This window comes from Sciurus carolinensis, chromosome 2 (genome assembly GCF_902686445.1).
Source record: "Sciurus carolinensis chromosome 2, mSciCar1.2, whole genome shotgun sequence".
NCBI lineage: Eukaryota > Metazoa > Chordata > Mammalia > Rodentia > Sciuridae > Sciurus > Sciurus carolinensis.
Genome location: NC_062214.1, coordinates 67,485,714 through 67,501,939, shown reverse-complemented (window position 1 = coordinate 67,501,939; position 16,226 = coordinate 67,485,714). Strand labels below are relative to the sequence as shown.

General features: G+C 46.3%; 1 protein-coding gene across 2 annotated transcripts in view; it reads left to right on the top strand.

The window, feature by feature from the left end:
- The window catches only part of Adamts17 (ADAM metallopeptidase with thrombospondin type 1 motif 17), a 346,209-nt gene extending 339,154 nt beyond the window's left edge, over window positions 1–7,055 (top strand). For both annotated transcript variants that reach the window (XM_047540680.1, XM_047540679.1), the window contains 2 exons: window positions 3,762–3,939; window positions 5,438–7,055. In XM_047540680.1, the coding sequence (XP_047396636.1) occupies window positions 3,762–3,939; window positions 5,438–5,604 (345 nt within the window). In that variant the 3' untranslated portion in view covers window positions 5,605–7,055. The remainder of the gene's footprint in view (window positions 1–3,761; window positions 3,940–5,437) is intronic.
- Window positions 7,056–16,226: the final 9,171 nt, after the last annotated feature.

Sequence of the window (16,226 nt, the reverse complement as noted above, 5' to 3'; positions counted from 1 at the left end):
CAATAACCACTTTCCCTGCCTCGATGCTCCCCTCTCCAAAATGGAATGGGAAGATACCTAGCTTTTCCTCCTGGTGTGTGTCTTGCAGACGGTGGTGCCATGGCCAATAGTCCAAGTAAAGATCTGAAAAGGTACATGCTGCCTTCAGTACATATAGCCCTCTTTTCCAAAAGCAGGCTTGGTCCATACCAGTCACAGAAGAAAGATCCTAGTTATATGATCATCCTGTTTTCCCAGGGAGCATCCTGTTTTTTCATGATTGTATGACCAATTTAGATGTCAACGTCTTTCATGGTATAGGTGGACTAGTCAAAGGCCTACTTCAAATATGTAAACTACTAATGTGGTTATACATTCATATTTAACATTATATTAGAAACTTTAAATTTACTCTGCATTGGAATCTATGGCATTTGCATTTAAAAATACTATTTTCTTTTGCATATTATGAAGTTGAACCTTCCGAAATTGATGCTTTGGTTGCATCAGTTGAATGAGCAGTCGTTTGTAGTGCCAACCTGGTATTCGCAGCATGTCATCATCTAGCTCCCTTTTCTGAGTCACCTGTGTGTTTGGCTAGAGTGCACTCAGTCTTTATTGCCTGACTTCATGGAGAGGTGCCGCCCTTTTGAATCTGTATGTCCTGCTCTCGCTGGATATTCCTGCACCAGCTGTGGCATGAGTTTGTGCTTCACTGATGTGATTTTGCTGGTCTTGGTGTGACTTTGCTGTGCTTCTAATTAGAACCCTTGCACTTTTCCATCACTCACTGAGAGAACTCAGACTCTAGCTATAACCACTTAGTTTTGTAAATGAGCTGTTAACATTTTTACACCATACTCATTTGTGGTTATGAAGTCCCATCTCCAGAATAATTTTTTGCCCTTTTAATCTTTGCATTAGATCCATAAAGAGCCCTGACTGAGGTCATTCAGACGAGTGGCATTTTCCCAAACAGTACCTTGATTACAGAATCATCGAGAGCACTCCTCATCCCTGCCCCTGAACTGTAAGAGGCTTTGTTCTGTCAAACATTAAGCAACTTACTCTTCTAAGAATAATTTTGACTGAAAGCCTTCACTCCTTACAGCTTAGCCCAGCTGTCACCTACATATAAACTCCGTAATCAAGGCAGCAGCTGGATGTCATTCTGGCTTAATTATATGTATCTGTATATAAATATACAACTACTTCACACAAGAAGGCAGCTCTTTACATTCTTCACAGGGCAGAAGCTCAGGTTAAATCAGGGGCTCACAGCTCCAGCTGCCCATTGCAACCACCTGGAGAATTTTCAAAAACAGCGATACCCCTAGACAGTCTAATTTATCAGTCTGGGACATGAGGATTTTTAAAAGCTCACCAACTAACTCCATGCTACAGATCCTAGCTTCGTTGGTGAAGTCACATTGTTCTAGCACCTGTCCCAAATTCAAGGTCTCCCAAATGGTGGGAACCCCTGCTGACTCCTGGAGATCATAAATCTGCATTTGTAATTCCGGATGACTTTTCAAGGCCTTGAGCTGAGTGTCCTCTCATGAGTGTATCTGGGAAATGGAGCCAGGCATGAGACAGAGGCCCTGGGGCTGGCCTTGTCTGGTGGAGAGAGAGTCGTGCTGGTTTGAAAACTGGGGGGCCCCAACAGGGAGCTACCTGTGGTTTTCCTGCCCCTCCTTTGATCTGAAGATCAGTGCCCTTCACAGCAACCTTACCTCTGAATGTCTCTCTCTCTCAAGTGAAAATACCAACATGACCCTGCTTGTCAGATAAGGAAGCGGTGGAATTCACCGGGCTCGCAGAAGCCCCTCAGAAAGGGAGTAGACAGCACCCAGTGGGGCCTGATGGTAACACCAAGGTCTTCTGCTGAGCCTGACTCCTCAAAGCCCACAGGAAGGCTGTGGTCAGGCCCCAGGAAAGGACATAGGGAAGCACACAATCTGGATGGCACCTGGTGTCCTCACCACGTGCAGAATTCCAGGGACAGGTCTCTGCACCCTGAGGTGCCATTATTAACTCCAGCTGAGCAGTGCACCACAGCCTGGTGTGTATTAAATTTTGCAGCGCACTCTGAGCCCCATAAACCAGGGGTTGTGTGGGCACTGGGGCCTCCAGCTGCAGAAGGTGCATATGTGGATATGGCTCTCTGCTTGGGAAGAGACCCACTTAGTAGAGAGAGAGTTTTAAGGGCTCCCGTGAGAGTGAACAAGGGCCAAGGAACTCAGGGAGCAAGGTTGGGGGAGGACAGAGCTGCCTCCAGGCAGCTTCCTCCCTGGGAAAGATAGTCATGTGCCACTTAGCAGGGTCAGGTACTCAGAAGTGTGTCATTAGGTGAATTCCTGTTTGTGAGGATGTACGAGTACACTTGCATAAACCTAGACAGCACCAGCCAATCTCGATGTGGCCTCTCCGTGCAATCAAGAGGCACACTGTAAACACGAGACGTGAGGCCGCTGCTGGCGAAGCACAGCAGACTTCTACAGTAAATTATTTTTATAAGTAGAGGAGTACACCAACCATAAAAAGCATAGTAAATACATAAGCCAGTAGCATGGTCATTATTATCAAGTATTATGTTCTGCACATGATTGTGTGTTCTATACTTTTATGCGAGTGGCCGTTTACATTGGCATCGCCACAAACATGTGACTAATGTGTTTAGCTATGACATTAGGACGTCTGCAACATTGCTAGGTAATAGGGATTTTTTTTAGCTCCGGGAGACTCTTACAGGATCACCATCATATATGCAGTCCATGCTTGAGTGAAAGAGTAATCATGTGTCACATAACCTAAGACAGCTTGAAGAGGAACGGGTGGAGGAGAGAACCACAGCAGAGGACTCCCTAGTCCACTCCTCAGGAACTGGGGATGATCTGCTCAGCCATACTGTCCTGGCTGTAAAAACCTCTGCCTCCTTGTGCCAGGGGTGCTAATGCTAAAAATGCCAGCAGCTGGGGATTTGGTGCCAAAATCAACACAGCCTCAAATATTAGTCCATAACTCTGATATACAAGGAAACTTGCACTTTATTTTAACTTAATGCTAAGTTGCAACCCCCCAGGCTTGTGGGAAATCCAACTCCAGTCATGACTGAGCAAAGGCCCCAGAGGCATAGGCAGCAGAAGTGCTGGGGAGACCTGTGGTAATCAGGTCCAGTCCCTTCTGAGAGCAACTGGGCACTCTGCCCACTGTCTTAAGAATTTCAAAGCCTAGCTCTATTCTTAGAACAGGTAGAAGATGAAATGCAACCAGGATGAATTAATATTTTGGCAATCATCTTAACTGGGGTTGCTATCACAAAATACCAAAGACAAGGCAGCTTAAACCAAAGACATTTAAGACATTTGTCTTACACAGTTCTGGAGTCTGGGAGTCCAAAATCAATGTGCCAACAGATTCGATGTTTGGTGGGGGCTCTCCTCCTAGTTTGCAGACAGCTATCTTCTCATGTGGAAAGAAGAGTCTTGCCTCTTTCTCTTCTCATAAGACTACTAATCCCATCATGAGGGTCCCACCCTTATGACCTCATCTAACCCTAATCACCTCCCAAAGTCCCTGCCTAATTCCATCCCCCTGGGGGTTAGGAATTCAACATATGCATTTGGGCATATGCCCCTAACTTGAGATGGTCTTCCTTCAGACCACTAGTACCCTGCAAATGTCGCAAGCACCTGGGGATGGCTTGCAGGGGTCAGGGGCAGAATACGCATCATAGGGTTATTGTGCCAGCCCCCACCTCAGGCTATCCCTGTCTCTGGCAGTGCTCATCCACCTGTGGGAAGGGACTGCAGTCCCGTGTGGTACAGTGCATGCACAAGGTCACCGGACGCCATGGCAATGAGTGTCCCACGCTCTCGAAGCCAGCAGCTTATAGACAGTGCCACCAGGAGGTCTGCAACGACAAGATCAATGTGAACACCATCACCTCCCCACGCCTTGGTGAGTACTTCTGGTCCTGATTTCCAGGAGCTACTGTGTCTTCTGCTCAGTGAATCCTTGCTGGCGGTGGAGGTTTGTAAGCCAGAAAGCCATCTCCTTGGGCAGCCTTTGAGTCCTGGAGAGGACAACATTTGTCAGTTCTATAGAATGTAGGAGGATTCAGGGAATTTCGTTGTCAAGAGACATTCGCTAACTGCAGTCTCAAACACAGTCCCCGAGCGTCCCACTAGTCCCCCTGCCAGCAACGAGCGTCCCACTAATCCCCCTGCCAGCACAAGAGTATGTTCCCTAAACATATCAGGATTCCTAGGTCTGACAGGGCTTTCTATCAGAAATGAAGGATTCACAGGGCCCTCATGATGTCCACGTGGGATCATCCCTTGTTGTCAAATGTGGGTTGGCCTCTCGGGAAGGGAGTGAGTGCGACGGTGCCCCTTAACTCGGACACCGGGAGCCAGGTTCTGTGACGCAGACGATTTATTCAGGAAGTGCAATAGTTGATATATGGAGTGAGACCCAATCATTTTAATGAGATAGCCAGGCCACTGCTCAGGTTACATGTTTACAATACCCTACTACGGGGAAGAGCAGACTTCTACTGGGGACCAGGAAGGCTCAAGAGACATTGGGTCATCACAGAGTGTACTCATGTGACATGAAGAGAGCCCAGTGTTCTGTGCTCAAGCCCAGTCCATACCTTGGATCTATGCCTGGTACACCCCAGGATTCTCCTCAATCCCTGAGTGGTACCCAAGAAGCACACACAATAGAGAGGATACAGGTTTTGTATAAAAAAGTTTGGTGCTAGGAACCAGGCCCGCTACCTGTTCGTGCCCCAAGCTGGTGATGAGACAAGAGAAGGAATATTTGATGTTGATCTGATGACTCAACAGTTTCTGCTTTTCTGAATAGGAATTCCTAGGACATATATTCCTGTCCAAATATATTCCCTAACATAGAAACTCTACCCAAGTGAAGGGGTTTACTGAGCAGCTTCATTCGGGTTTGGCAGGGAGGGGCTTTGAGCTCAGAGAGGTGACTCGTACCTTTTGCCAGCCCTAAGCCTGCTTGGTATCCTTCAAGAACCTCCTTTGAGCAGGGCTTTCTCCCCACACTACCCTGAGGATTTGGGACACTCTGACCTCATGCATTTGTGGGTCCTTCAAAGTCCACCACTCCATGTCACCCTGTTTTATAAATGTCAACAGTAATGGTGTGCTCTGCTACAAAGTAACAGTGAGTGCTACCGTGGGACCAGAGTGTCCGCTGGCCTCTCCCTTGAAAGGCAGCCAGATTACCACACTCAGTCAAGTGGTTGGGTTGGATATAGTGATGCATCCTTCGTAGCAGAAAGTGGCATCCACAGTGCCCGTGGTAGGGGCTTAGTTTCATTAGTCTCTCAAGGCCAGTGAGTGCACAAGAGTGAGGGAACCTGAGACTGTCAGAGCACAGGATATCTCTGTCCCCTCTAAGCATCCTCTTTCCACTATCCCCTTAGCTGCTCTGACATACAAATGCACACGGGACCAGTGGACGGTGTACTGCCGGGTCATCCGAGAAAAGAACCTCTGTCAGGATATGCGGTGGTATCAGCGCTGCTGCCAGACATGTAGAGACTTCTACGCGAACAAGATGCGCCAGCCGCCTTCACCACCAAGCTCATGACACATGACCCAGCAGTTGCTCAGCACTCACATCTGAGGCCTGAAGCCTGGAGTTTGAATGAGTGGAAAGCCCACCCTCCCAACAGCAAACCAGCCCCATGGCCAGGACCCCCCGAAGCACACCTCTGCTGCCCCAACAAGGCCACCCCGAGAATTCAATTGCATAGAACTTTAGAGTGGACTTGACATTGCCATTAGTGCTTTTTGTACTTAATATATTATTAACAGCCACTGGATGGCTTTCTACAGTAAGGAAAAACAATGGGCATCAGTCACAAAATTATTATTTCTAAGGTTCCATGTACTTTAAAGGGGAACACCTCTGGCAGACAATTGTCCAGAGAGACGCCATTGAGTGCTTCTGTCCTGGCTTCCTTTTGACACTGAATACCCAATGCCTGATGTACTGTGGGGTTTGAGGGGGAACCGGGGGTGCCTTCTGAAAATGATACCCATACTTAGAAGAGGCTTTATTTTGAAAGCCAGTAACACCCTGTGTGGAAGGACAGATGCTGATAAACCTCTGCCAATGGCTGATCTGGAGCAGATGGGCTTCTAAAGCCCATATTCCTTAATCTACCTTCCTGATAATGCAAGGATCAGACTTGGCCTCTCTGCCCATTTCTGAGAATATATTCTCAAAACCCTGGGCCTTGCCTTGGAAGTTTTGTCCCTGAGAGTTTAACTCTGCATAGACTAACAAGGAGGCCAGCATATGTAGCTCTGCACACTGCCCCTGTGGGGAGGACATTCTGAAGGGCTGGGTCTGGGGAGGCATCTATTTTTCCAAGCTCTGCTGTCCACCATGTAGGGTGCCTTTCTGCAAGGTGCCATGAAATGGGACACATGCCAGTCAGGGTAATGGGTTCTGCTTCCTAGCATGCAGGTGGGCTCAGCACAGCTTTGTCAGGGCATGTGGCCTCCTGCTTCTCGGGGCATCCACTCTAGACAGCACTTCCAGAGCTTTACACCTTCAGATGCTGCAGCACAGCCCAACAGCCCAGTGGGTTTGCATTGGACCTTGGCCTTGTATCTGAAGTGAAGGTTACACTTAAGACCTCTGAGGACACAGTTCAGGCCTGGGATCTGCAGAGTAAGGCCGGACTGCTTCCTTGGGGCAGGTTTCTCGAGCTTGATATGCCATGACCAGTGCATGAACACTGCCCAGCTGGGTTGGCTGCAAGCCCACCATGCCTTCCCATAGGCCAGGCCTCATGGTACCATCATCACCATGCAGAAAGCCTTTTCCACAGTCCCCTCCCACTTTTCCACAGAGCTGTTTTGCCATCCAGAGTGGCTTCTTTGAGAGCACACCTTATGGTAGGACCCTGGCTGCCCCGGGCAGCCTGTTGTGCCCACCAACTTGGTGGGCATCTCATGGGTGCTTATGTTTCGAATCTTCACCTTGAGAAACCCACCTCCTCCTCCCTGGGTTCAGACAGAGGATCTCACTTGGGCCAATTTCCATGGGATCATCTTCAAGTGCTTGATTTATTGGTGCTTTTTTTTTTTTTTATTTTGTTTTGGTGTTTTGATTTTTACGATCCCATAGCAGAGAAGTGGTAGGAATGGCCAGAAATTTATTCAGTTCCACTTGAATCAATGAAAAGTGTGGAGAAAATTCCCTAGGTGCTTAGAAATGAGAGATTGTCCGGATGGATTAAGTGACTCATCAACAACCACCCCAGGGCCTGTGCAAAACACTGTGCTTTCCCAGCTCAGGCCTGGCCACCAGCAGACACCCCTGAGCCCATTTCCACAAAACCCTCAAATTCTGGGCAGCTGGAGGTGGCGCTATTTTCCCCTAGTCCAAAATGCACTGTTTACCAAAAGACATTCGCCTTTTGGAGTCAAGAAGCAGAACGGGCTGCCAGCTAAGGAGGCTTCAGTGACCTTTCTTGCTCATCTGCAGAGGCCCACCCAAGCAGACTCAGCATGTGCTGGTACTCGCTTTGCCTGGTGCCTCTGAACTGCCTCCTGGTCATGCTGAAGATTCCCCTGGCAAAAGCCCCTGACCCTCAGAATGATAATGATTGATTCGGTTCTTATTAAACACCCCGCTGATTCCCCAGAGTCAGTGTCTTTCTGAGCCCTTGCAGCTTATGCTGGCTCTGTCACTCTGAAATCCACCAGCCCACCTTCTGTTTATGGCATCAGCCATGTCACCATGATGAGATTCTTCCACTTTGTAGGAGATAGTGAAGCTCTGAGTACCATAGTGATGTTTCTGTGTTAACAATACCCTGCACTGTCACTCAAGTACTGTACCTTTGTGGTGGCACAGATGTATTACTAACCAGAGTCTCACGGTCTTACGGTGCTATTCCTATTGGTGCAAAATGAAACCCTCTCAGTTGACCATGACTTGATATTATCAGAACAGAGGAAAAGATCCTCAATGGCAATAATATCATTGCTATTTTTTTTTCATTTCAGAGTCAAATGTATATATTTTCCATTAGTTAACTTACATTACGTACTGTACCCATGGTATTTTTTGTTTCATTTTTTTGGTGCTGGTTTTGGGAAAAAAAAAAAAAAAAAGACAAACATTGGTTGCCATTATACATGAAAAATTAATCAATTCATTGGAAGCAATTTGAACATGTGTAATAAAATGTTTTTTCCATAACAGTTTTAAGCTGTCTGTGAAGTAAAAGATGAAAACCAGTCCTCAAGGGTTGCGGGGACAGGGGGACAGGGCTGTGTCCTTTCCTGCTACAGTGGTCAGCTGGCCTGGGTCTTGGCTGCAGGGAGCTTCAGCCTGCTGGCCACAGCTGTGGTTGGAGTCAGAAGTTGTTAGTAAATGCCATTCTGGTGGGTGGCTGTGTCTCCCTGAGTGAGTGCCAACAAATCATTCAGTACTGGGCCTCATCCCTCTGTGGTTGCAAAGCCCTGTGTGGGGATATGAAGGTCTGGCAACTGTGCTGAGTCTTCTTCTGAAGTGGATCAGCCACATCATTGGCCAAGCAGCAGATACTGCATGGGAGTGAATGACCCATGCTGTAGGAACCCCCAACAGAGTGTAGGCCCTGGTCAAGCTACAACCCATGGCTGCTCTCTCTGGCTGGCTTCCACAACTCTTAGCCCACCTCCTGCCACCCCATGTCTCTGCTGCCAGCCCTGCCAGCTCCTTTTTTCCAGCAAGTATGAGGCTGGTCCTGGCCTTGCCTACCTCCTAGGACTGGGGACACAGCAAAATCACCACACCCTCACAACTGAGATGGCAGCAGCCATTTGGAACCCATCTAGGCAAGTCATGGAGCATGAATGTCACAGCTGGGAAGGAAAGAGGGGTGTTCCATCTCCTCCTGGGATCAGGAGAAAGTGCTCCCCTGGAAGGAACTTAGAGATGATCCCTTACTGAGGTTGGAGTAGCACCAGAAATTTCTCCAAATAATTTGTTAAACAAACACTACCCACAGTCCCTGGTTGCCAGATATATTAATACATTTTCATGACTAATAAAATACTTGAGGCAGGTAACTTCATAAAGAAAAGAGGTTCATTTTGGCTCACGGTTCTGAAGGTCCAAGGTCAAGTTGCTGCATTTGGTAACAGTCTTCTTGCTGTCAGAGTCCTGAGGAAGTGCAGGGCCTCACATGGTGAGGGATACAGAGTGAATCGGTATCTCTTATCTCACTCCATCTCCTTCTAAAAATCAACAGGAATCAATCATGGGAACTCCATCCAGTGACCTTATCAAATTCTAATCACTTCCTAAAGGCCCATCTCCAAACACCATAGTCAGATTAAGTTTCTACCTTTGTAATGATGTTAACATATGATTTTGCAGGGAGGATTTAATGCATGAGTGTGAGAAGACAAGCCACATTCCAACCATTGAACTAGAAAACCTGTAGTTTATATTCATTCTCAAGAACCATCACCCACCTGCCGGTGATACCTGGTAGAATCTTCTCCTTCTTCTGAGTATTCTGATCTCTGGTGGGTTGATTCTGACATGTAATTCCTTCAAATGTTGGGTGGCCTCAGAATTTCTGGTTGTTAGATGAAATTGCATACTCCCATCAGCAAATGCCGAGTGGGTGTCAATTAGAGCCCCAGCACCTCCTAGAACTGCCAAGAACACAAAAACCTACTGGGGACCCCACAGCCCTGCAGGGCAGATGAGCCCAGAGATCCACACAAGAGGGAATGAGTGAGGAGAGCAGGACCTCCTGGAAAGAAAAGGTCAGGACTTCCTTTGGGGGTTTATTGATTGACTTTCTGGATGCAGACTATAGGGCTGGGGCTAGAATCATTTACAGAGGTGCTCTCCCTCTGCAAAAGGTCTCAGCAAGGGCCTTCCTGTTTCTACCAGGCACAAATCTACCTGCATCTGTCCTGCTTCACTGACAATGGGAACGACCTCGATCTTCATGTAACCCACAGAGCTCTGCTCCACCTCCCCCTTCTTGCTATCTCTGGCTTTTGCCCTGCTATGCACTGACATGACACTGTTCCTGACAGGTCACCAATGACATCACAGGATCAGACTGCACAGACATATTAACGTCCTCTTCTCTGACTCTCAGTAGCCCTCCCCTTCAGTTCGTCTTCTCTTCCATGGTGCCACATGCCCATGACTTTTCTCACCTTCATCGCTCCTTGTTCCCTTTCCCACCAGTTCTCTAGGGGATGCAGTACCTGGAGCTGAGCCTTACGCGTCTCCTCTCTACACTTTCTCCCTAGAGCATATCACCCATACCCAGGACTTTTTAAACCATGTTCATTCAGGTCTCTCCTAAACTTGCATCTTTAACCCTGACCCTGGAAACTCATTCATGACCTTTTTGCATGCTTGGTCAGTCCTACGGAAGCTCTATAACTGGGATGGCAAGTGCTTAGTGAGGATAGCTCGTCCCACAAGTAGAAACTGGACTGGACAGAAAGCTTACATATTCATAGTTGTGGCAGCTGATACCAGCTGTAAGATTCTAACCTAGGATTGTCGGCCAGAACACCTATGAGAGGCCTCTCCCAGAAGCCATTTGCTCTCCTGGGGCATGGTGGTGAGGCTTCAGACAAAAATACCCTTAGAGAAAGCATAGGGACACTCAGGAGAGCAGCATCACTTCACAGGACAATTCAAAAGTTACACAGCATCACTTCCGCCATGCTCTAACAGTGAGGCAGCCTCAAAGACCCACAAGTTAAGGTGACGGGACAAAGCCCTCCTCTTGGTGGGGATGTGACCAGGTTCTGGAAGAGCAGGTAGGATGGGAAATATTTTTGAAAGATTCTCTCTCTCTCTCTCTCTCTCTCTCTCTCTCTCTCTCTCTCTCTCTCTCTCTCTCTGTCTCACACACACACACACACACACACACACACACACACACCCTATATAAGTCAGAGTTCTCCAGGGGAACACAACCAATTGGATATACATAAATAGAGATACTAAGTAGATTTATTACAGGAATTGGCCCACATGGTCATGCAGACACATAATCTGCCATCTGTAAGCTGGAAAACTGCTGGCATAATTTGTTCCAAGTCTAAAAGCCTGGGAACCAAGCAAGCTGAAGATCTGAGAACCAGCAGCATCTGTGGACAGGAGAAGATGGTTGTCCCAACTCCAGAAGAAAGAGAATTTACCCTCTTCCCCCCTTTTGTTCTAGTTGGGTTCTCAATGGATTGGGTGCTGCTGCCCGTACTGGTAAGGGCACTCTTTTATTCAGTCTACTGATTCAAATGTTACTCTCTTCTGAAAATACTCTCATAGACATACCCAGTCTTAATACTTAACCACAGAGCTGGGCATCTTGTGGTACAAGCAAGAAGACACATTAAATTAATCATTACACCCCAGAAACTTACAGAATACACTCGCCCTCCCCATTCCACCTCCAAAGTCTCATCCTATTTCTGCATCTGGTTCAGGCTTGAAGACCAGGATTGCATCATTTAAATCAGATATACAAGAACCTCTGCCAGTGTAGTTGCCAGGTTCAGTCCTTGGGCACCGTCTCTGTGGATATAGGAACTAAGAAGAGACTTCTTTTCCCTCCCACCTACACACCCAAGAGAAAATGGTGGTATGGGCCTAGGATAGCTGCTACAGACACACTCAATTTAAGGAGGAAGCAAAGTGGAAACACATAGCACTCACTATCCATAGCAGTTTTGAAGCCCAGACTGGCACATGTTGCCAGCTCTGTTTAGATTCAGTTCTACCACCAGGTGTGATTCTCCTTAGACCACCCCCAAAACCCAAAAGAATTCGGCTTGTGTTTCATTCTTAATAGAAGGGAAAGGAAGATTAAATAAATGTCCCTCCTCTTGGAAAGGATGTGCTAACATGCCCCAGATCACCAGACTCCTAAAAACTTCACCCACATAATGGGTCTTAGACTCTTCATAGGGTTTATCTCCCACTCTCTAAAGTGTCCATGTCTTACTACAGTCTGCAATTTATATGTCATTTCTTGCTTATCTGGTCTGTCTTGCATGAGACCAAAGATGCAGGATCAATGTGGAGTCTATGGAGGTTGTTGCAGTTCAGGCCATCTCATGATACTTCCTAATGAGTGGGAGAGTTAACATTAGCCTTGGGGAGGACGTCAGTGGATACCTTGTGAACCTGAACTGCTGTGCTCTCCCATTCTGAAAGGAATGCAAAAGAATGCATTCCACGGTGATGGCCTTAGTCCTTGTATCTGAATCAAGGCAATTTGCTCTAGCAAAGATCCTGCATCTAGCTTGTGGTAGTTCACTGTCATCAGACAGAACCCACTAAATTTTCTAAGGACGAGACTGATGAATAACGTGGGAATGTCCTAGGGACATTATACACTCTGTACTTTTAGGTTTTTAGATATGACATTAAAATGTGCCATTCTTGCTGGATTGCAATATCACTATCAATTTACCTGGGGAGAGAGAAGCAGTTTCACAGGTTTCTGTTTGATCTTCCCTACTACAATAGTTCTTTACACCACAGTCCAAGGACCAAGTTCATCCATTCCAACTATACATTCAAGAACAGAGGAAATGATCACTGATACTGGGTGGTTTCATGGATCCACTATAACCAAACCTAGACCAGGACCCAATTTCCTGAACCCTTCCCCCAGTTACTTTAAAAGGGGGACCAAGGTATCATTCTGGGTGCTGAGTATCAATGCCAGGTTGGATCCTGTATGCATCAGTCCTCTAAATGTCTGTGTACATTACCTTCCACCAAATAACTGGTGGAAAGGAGAAAAATTGAGGCTGATCATTTCAGTACCCAGCTTCTCCTGCAGTTCACAGATTCTGAACATGAAAACTGGCTCAGAGTGGAAACTGAACAAGGTATGATATTTTTTTAGGATGTGGTTTCTCTTGTGATCTTCTATTCTCTTTTATTTTTTGTATAAGTTGTCATACCCTTCTTGGTTGCCCATTTATCTTGCCCTAATAGATGGTTCTATCTCCAAGGCTATCTATAAATCAGGACCTTCCCTTCTGGTACTTTGACCTTGCCACTCATTTTATTAATTAGACATCCTGTTTCTGACTATTAGAACTACTCTCTGGTCTCTATTATTTGGGGTTCCCACTAACTCTATTGCTGTCAGGCAGCACAGTTCCACGACAGCCTCTTCCATAGTCAGCCATGACCTACAGAAGACAGCTATGACTGGACTTCTCCACAATGCTGGTGCCTCTCTCTAGGACTTTCTTACTGCTTCAGGAGATCTATTCCAAAGGCCATCTGGGGAACAGTCTGGAGTCCATCCTAGCAGGTCCATTCTCTGAGCCCTTTGATCTCTTTTTCCACTACCCACCATGGAAATTCTGCCTTTCTTCATGTGTCTATCACTTTCTTCAATGAGCCATCTGTCTCCCAGCATCCTTGCCAGGGTTCAATCCATGAAGAGTGCTCCCATCACCACAAATGTGCCCCATCCACCTTCATATTCCATATCGTTCATCTTGTGCCCTCGCATCTGGTCCCATAAACACTCTCCTGATATCTTTAGGTACATTTTTGCCAGGTCCTGCTGCTCCTTTGGGAACAAGTTCCTTTCCTTCTCCAGCTGGGTTATATTGTGTCTTGGTTTGTCCATCTGGTGACCTAGAGAGGAGGTAGGAGGAGACTCTAATTCTGAGGGGTTCATATTATCTTGCTAGGCAGAGGCATCCCATGGCCTTTAAGTAAAGCAGAGTAATAGCATCAATACGTAAGAGACAGCACCACTTCTGCAGAATGGGAAGATTGCAGAAAAATGGGGGATTTCTCATTTTTTAGGGCATTGAACTAAATATTCCCATTCAATCTCAGAGTCACACTCTTTCCAAATCAGGGTCCAGACTAGCAGTAGTCCACCTACTGGGGCTGAGAAGCCAATCTTCCTGCAACTTCTATAGCCATGACATTAAAGCCTGACCTGAACTTGGATTTTTCTGCCTCCAGCTCTAAAAGATAAGAGTCTCCTTTTATGCTGCCAAGAAAGTTCCCCAACTTCTACACTTCACCTTTAATTGGCAGTTAATTAGCAGCAATTAAATTCTCTATTTCATCTCTAATATTATAAATTACCATTTTATTTCATTGCTTTATTACTTGTTTCCCTGCATCTTTCAAATGCCTGAGTTATGGAATCATCAGTGAAAGCTTAACCATTGCCTCTTCAGGTACCAGGGGCCTCCCTCTTATGCTGGTGCCTGTGCATCCAGCTGGCAGGTAATACATCCAAAATCCTACTTTAAAATCTACTTTACTAATACCATTTATGGTAACAACTACCTTAGTTTGGTTCTCAGGAACCATTTTCTAAGGATTTGTGCACAGGAAGATCACTGAGAGATACCTTTGAGGACATTTCATGGAGTTGAAGAACAGGATTGGGCGTGGAGAAGTCTGGAATGTGGATGCCATCACAACATGGGCTCAACCCACTCCACAAGGAACTATGGGGCTAGAATGGCCCTTCAGAGCTGTCCCAAATGGAGACCAGGGGCGAGCTTCCGTATATCACGAGAACAGGTATAATCTTGAGTGACCACTCCCTAAGGGCAATTCCTGGAGACAGACCCACTGGAAAGCCCCACTCCTGACAGCTGGGGAATAAGTGCCTCACTCCTGAAGGGGGCTGAGTGTAGCACATCACGCATGTTACATGCCTCAAATGCAGATTTTTACAAAATTACATTCCAAATTTTCTCCCTCCTTTCTTCCCAGAGGTTTCCTTAAATCAACAAATGGTACCACTAACCAACTAATATATGACATCCAAAGCTTAAAGTCATTGTTTTCTCAGTTTCCTTTTCTGTCCCAAGACCAATTCAGCTACAAATACTTTTGGTTCTTCCTCCAAAAGTAATCTGTAATCTGTTCACTTCTCCCTGTCTTTCTACCATCACTGTACACTGAGTCTCAGACTTCCCACTGCAACCCTGCCATAGCTTCCTGTCTTAGTCGGTGACGGCCACTCTAACCAAATACCTTAGATAGGTGTTACAAACAATGGTGATTTATTGCTCACAGTTCTGGAGACTGGAAACTCTGAGATCAAGATGTCTGGTAAGGACACCTCGGATTCATAGATGCTGCCTTCTAACTTCATCTTCACCCTGTAGAATGACAAAATAAACTATTTTAGGCCTCTTTTATAAAAAGGAATTGATTCCATTTGCAAGGGCCCCTCCTTCATAACCTGATTTTCTCCCAGATGCCCCACCTCCCAGTACCGCTACATGGAGGATTGAGGGTCAATATTTTAATTTTGAGGGGACATAGGCATTAGGGCCATGGTGTTTCCTGGGTCCCTCCCATACATTCTCCACACCCTACAGAAGATAATATTTGAAAAACATAAATCATAATAAAAACAGAAAATGGAAAGACACAAATGACATTCTCTTGCTTTAAACCCTCCAAGACCTCCTGGCCCCTGTGTGGTCTTGGGCCCCTGCCACCCTCACCTCTCCCCATCTTTCACACACAGTACAAGGCACAACTTCTATCCCATGATCTCTCCATTTTCTCCACCTTGCAGGTGTTACTCCCACTGTCTGCAATGTTCCCACCCACCTGCAGTTCTAACAATGCCAATTTCCCTGCGTCCTTCCTGTCAATTGTTACTCCTTGGACAGATGTTCCTGAGCACTCCATTCAGTGTGGTTTCTCAGGTGTGGCTGCCATCTCTGTCCCTTCTGCAGTACTTGTCATAAACTAGAATTATTTCAAATCTTTTTTTAATGTGTGCATTGTCTGTTTTCCCATCTGAAAAGTCAGTTCCACCAGGGCAGCAATCATGTCTTTTTTTTTTTTTTTTGCGGTACTGGGGATCGAACTCAGGGCCTTGTGTTTACAAGGCAAGCACTCTACCAGTTGAGCTATCTCCCCAGCCCAGTAATCATGTCTTTTTCCTCTGTGTATCTCTGGGCCCCTGGCGTGCTGCACCACACTAAGTAAACATGCTTGCCCTCCGCTAGTTCCAATTTCTATTGTTTGTGCTCTTTTCAGATAAATGAAAGATGTTTGTACTGGGTAATAAAACTGCACTCTAAATTTGATGATGGGGGGACCAGCTTATACCTTGAATGATACAAATATTTGGATGACCAACTTTAAGTCATGAAAAAAAGATGTTATTTTTTTCAAATTCTCCCTCTTATAAAGCCACCCCC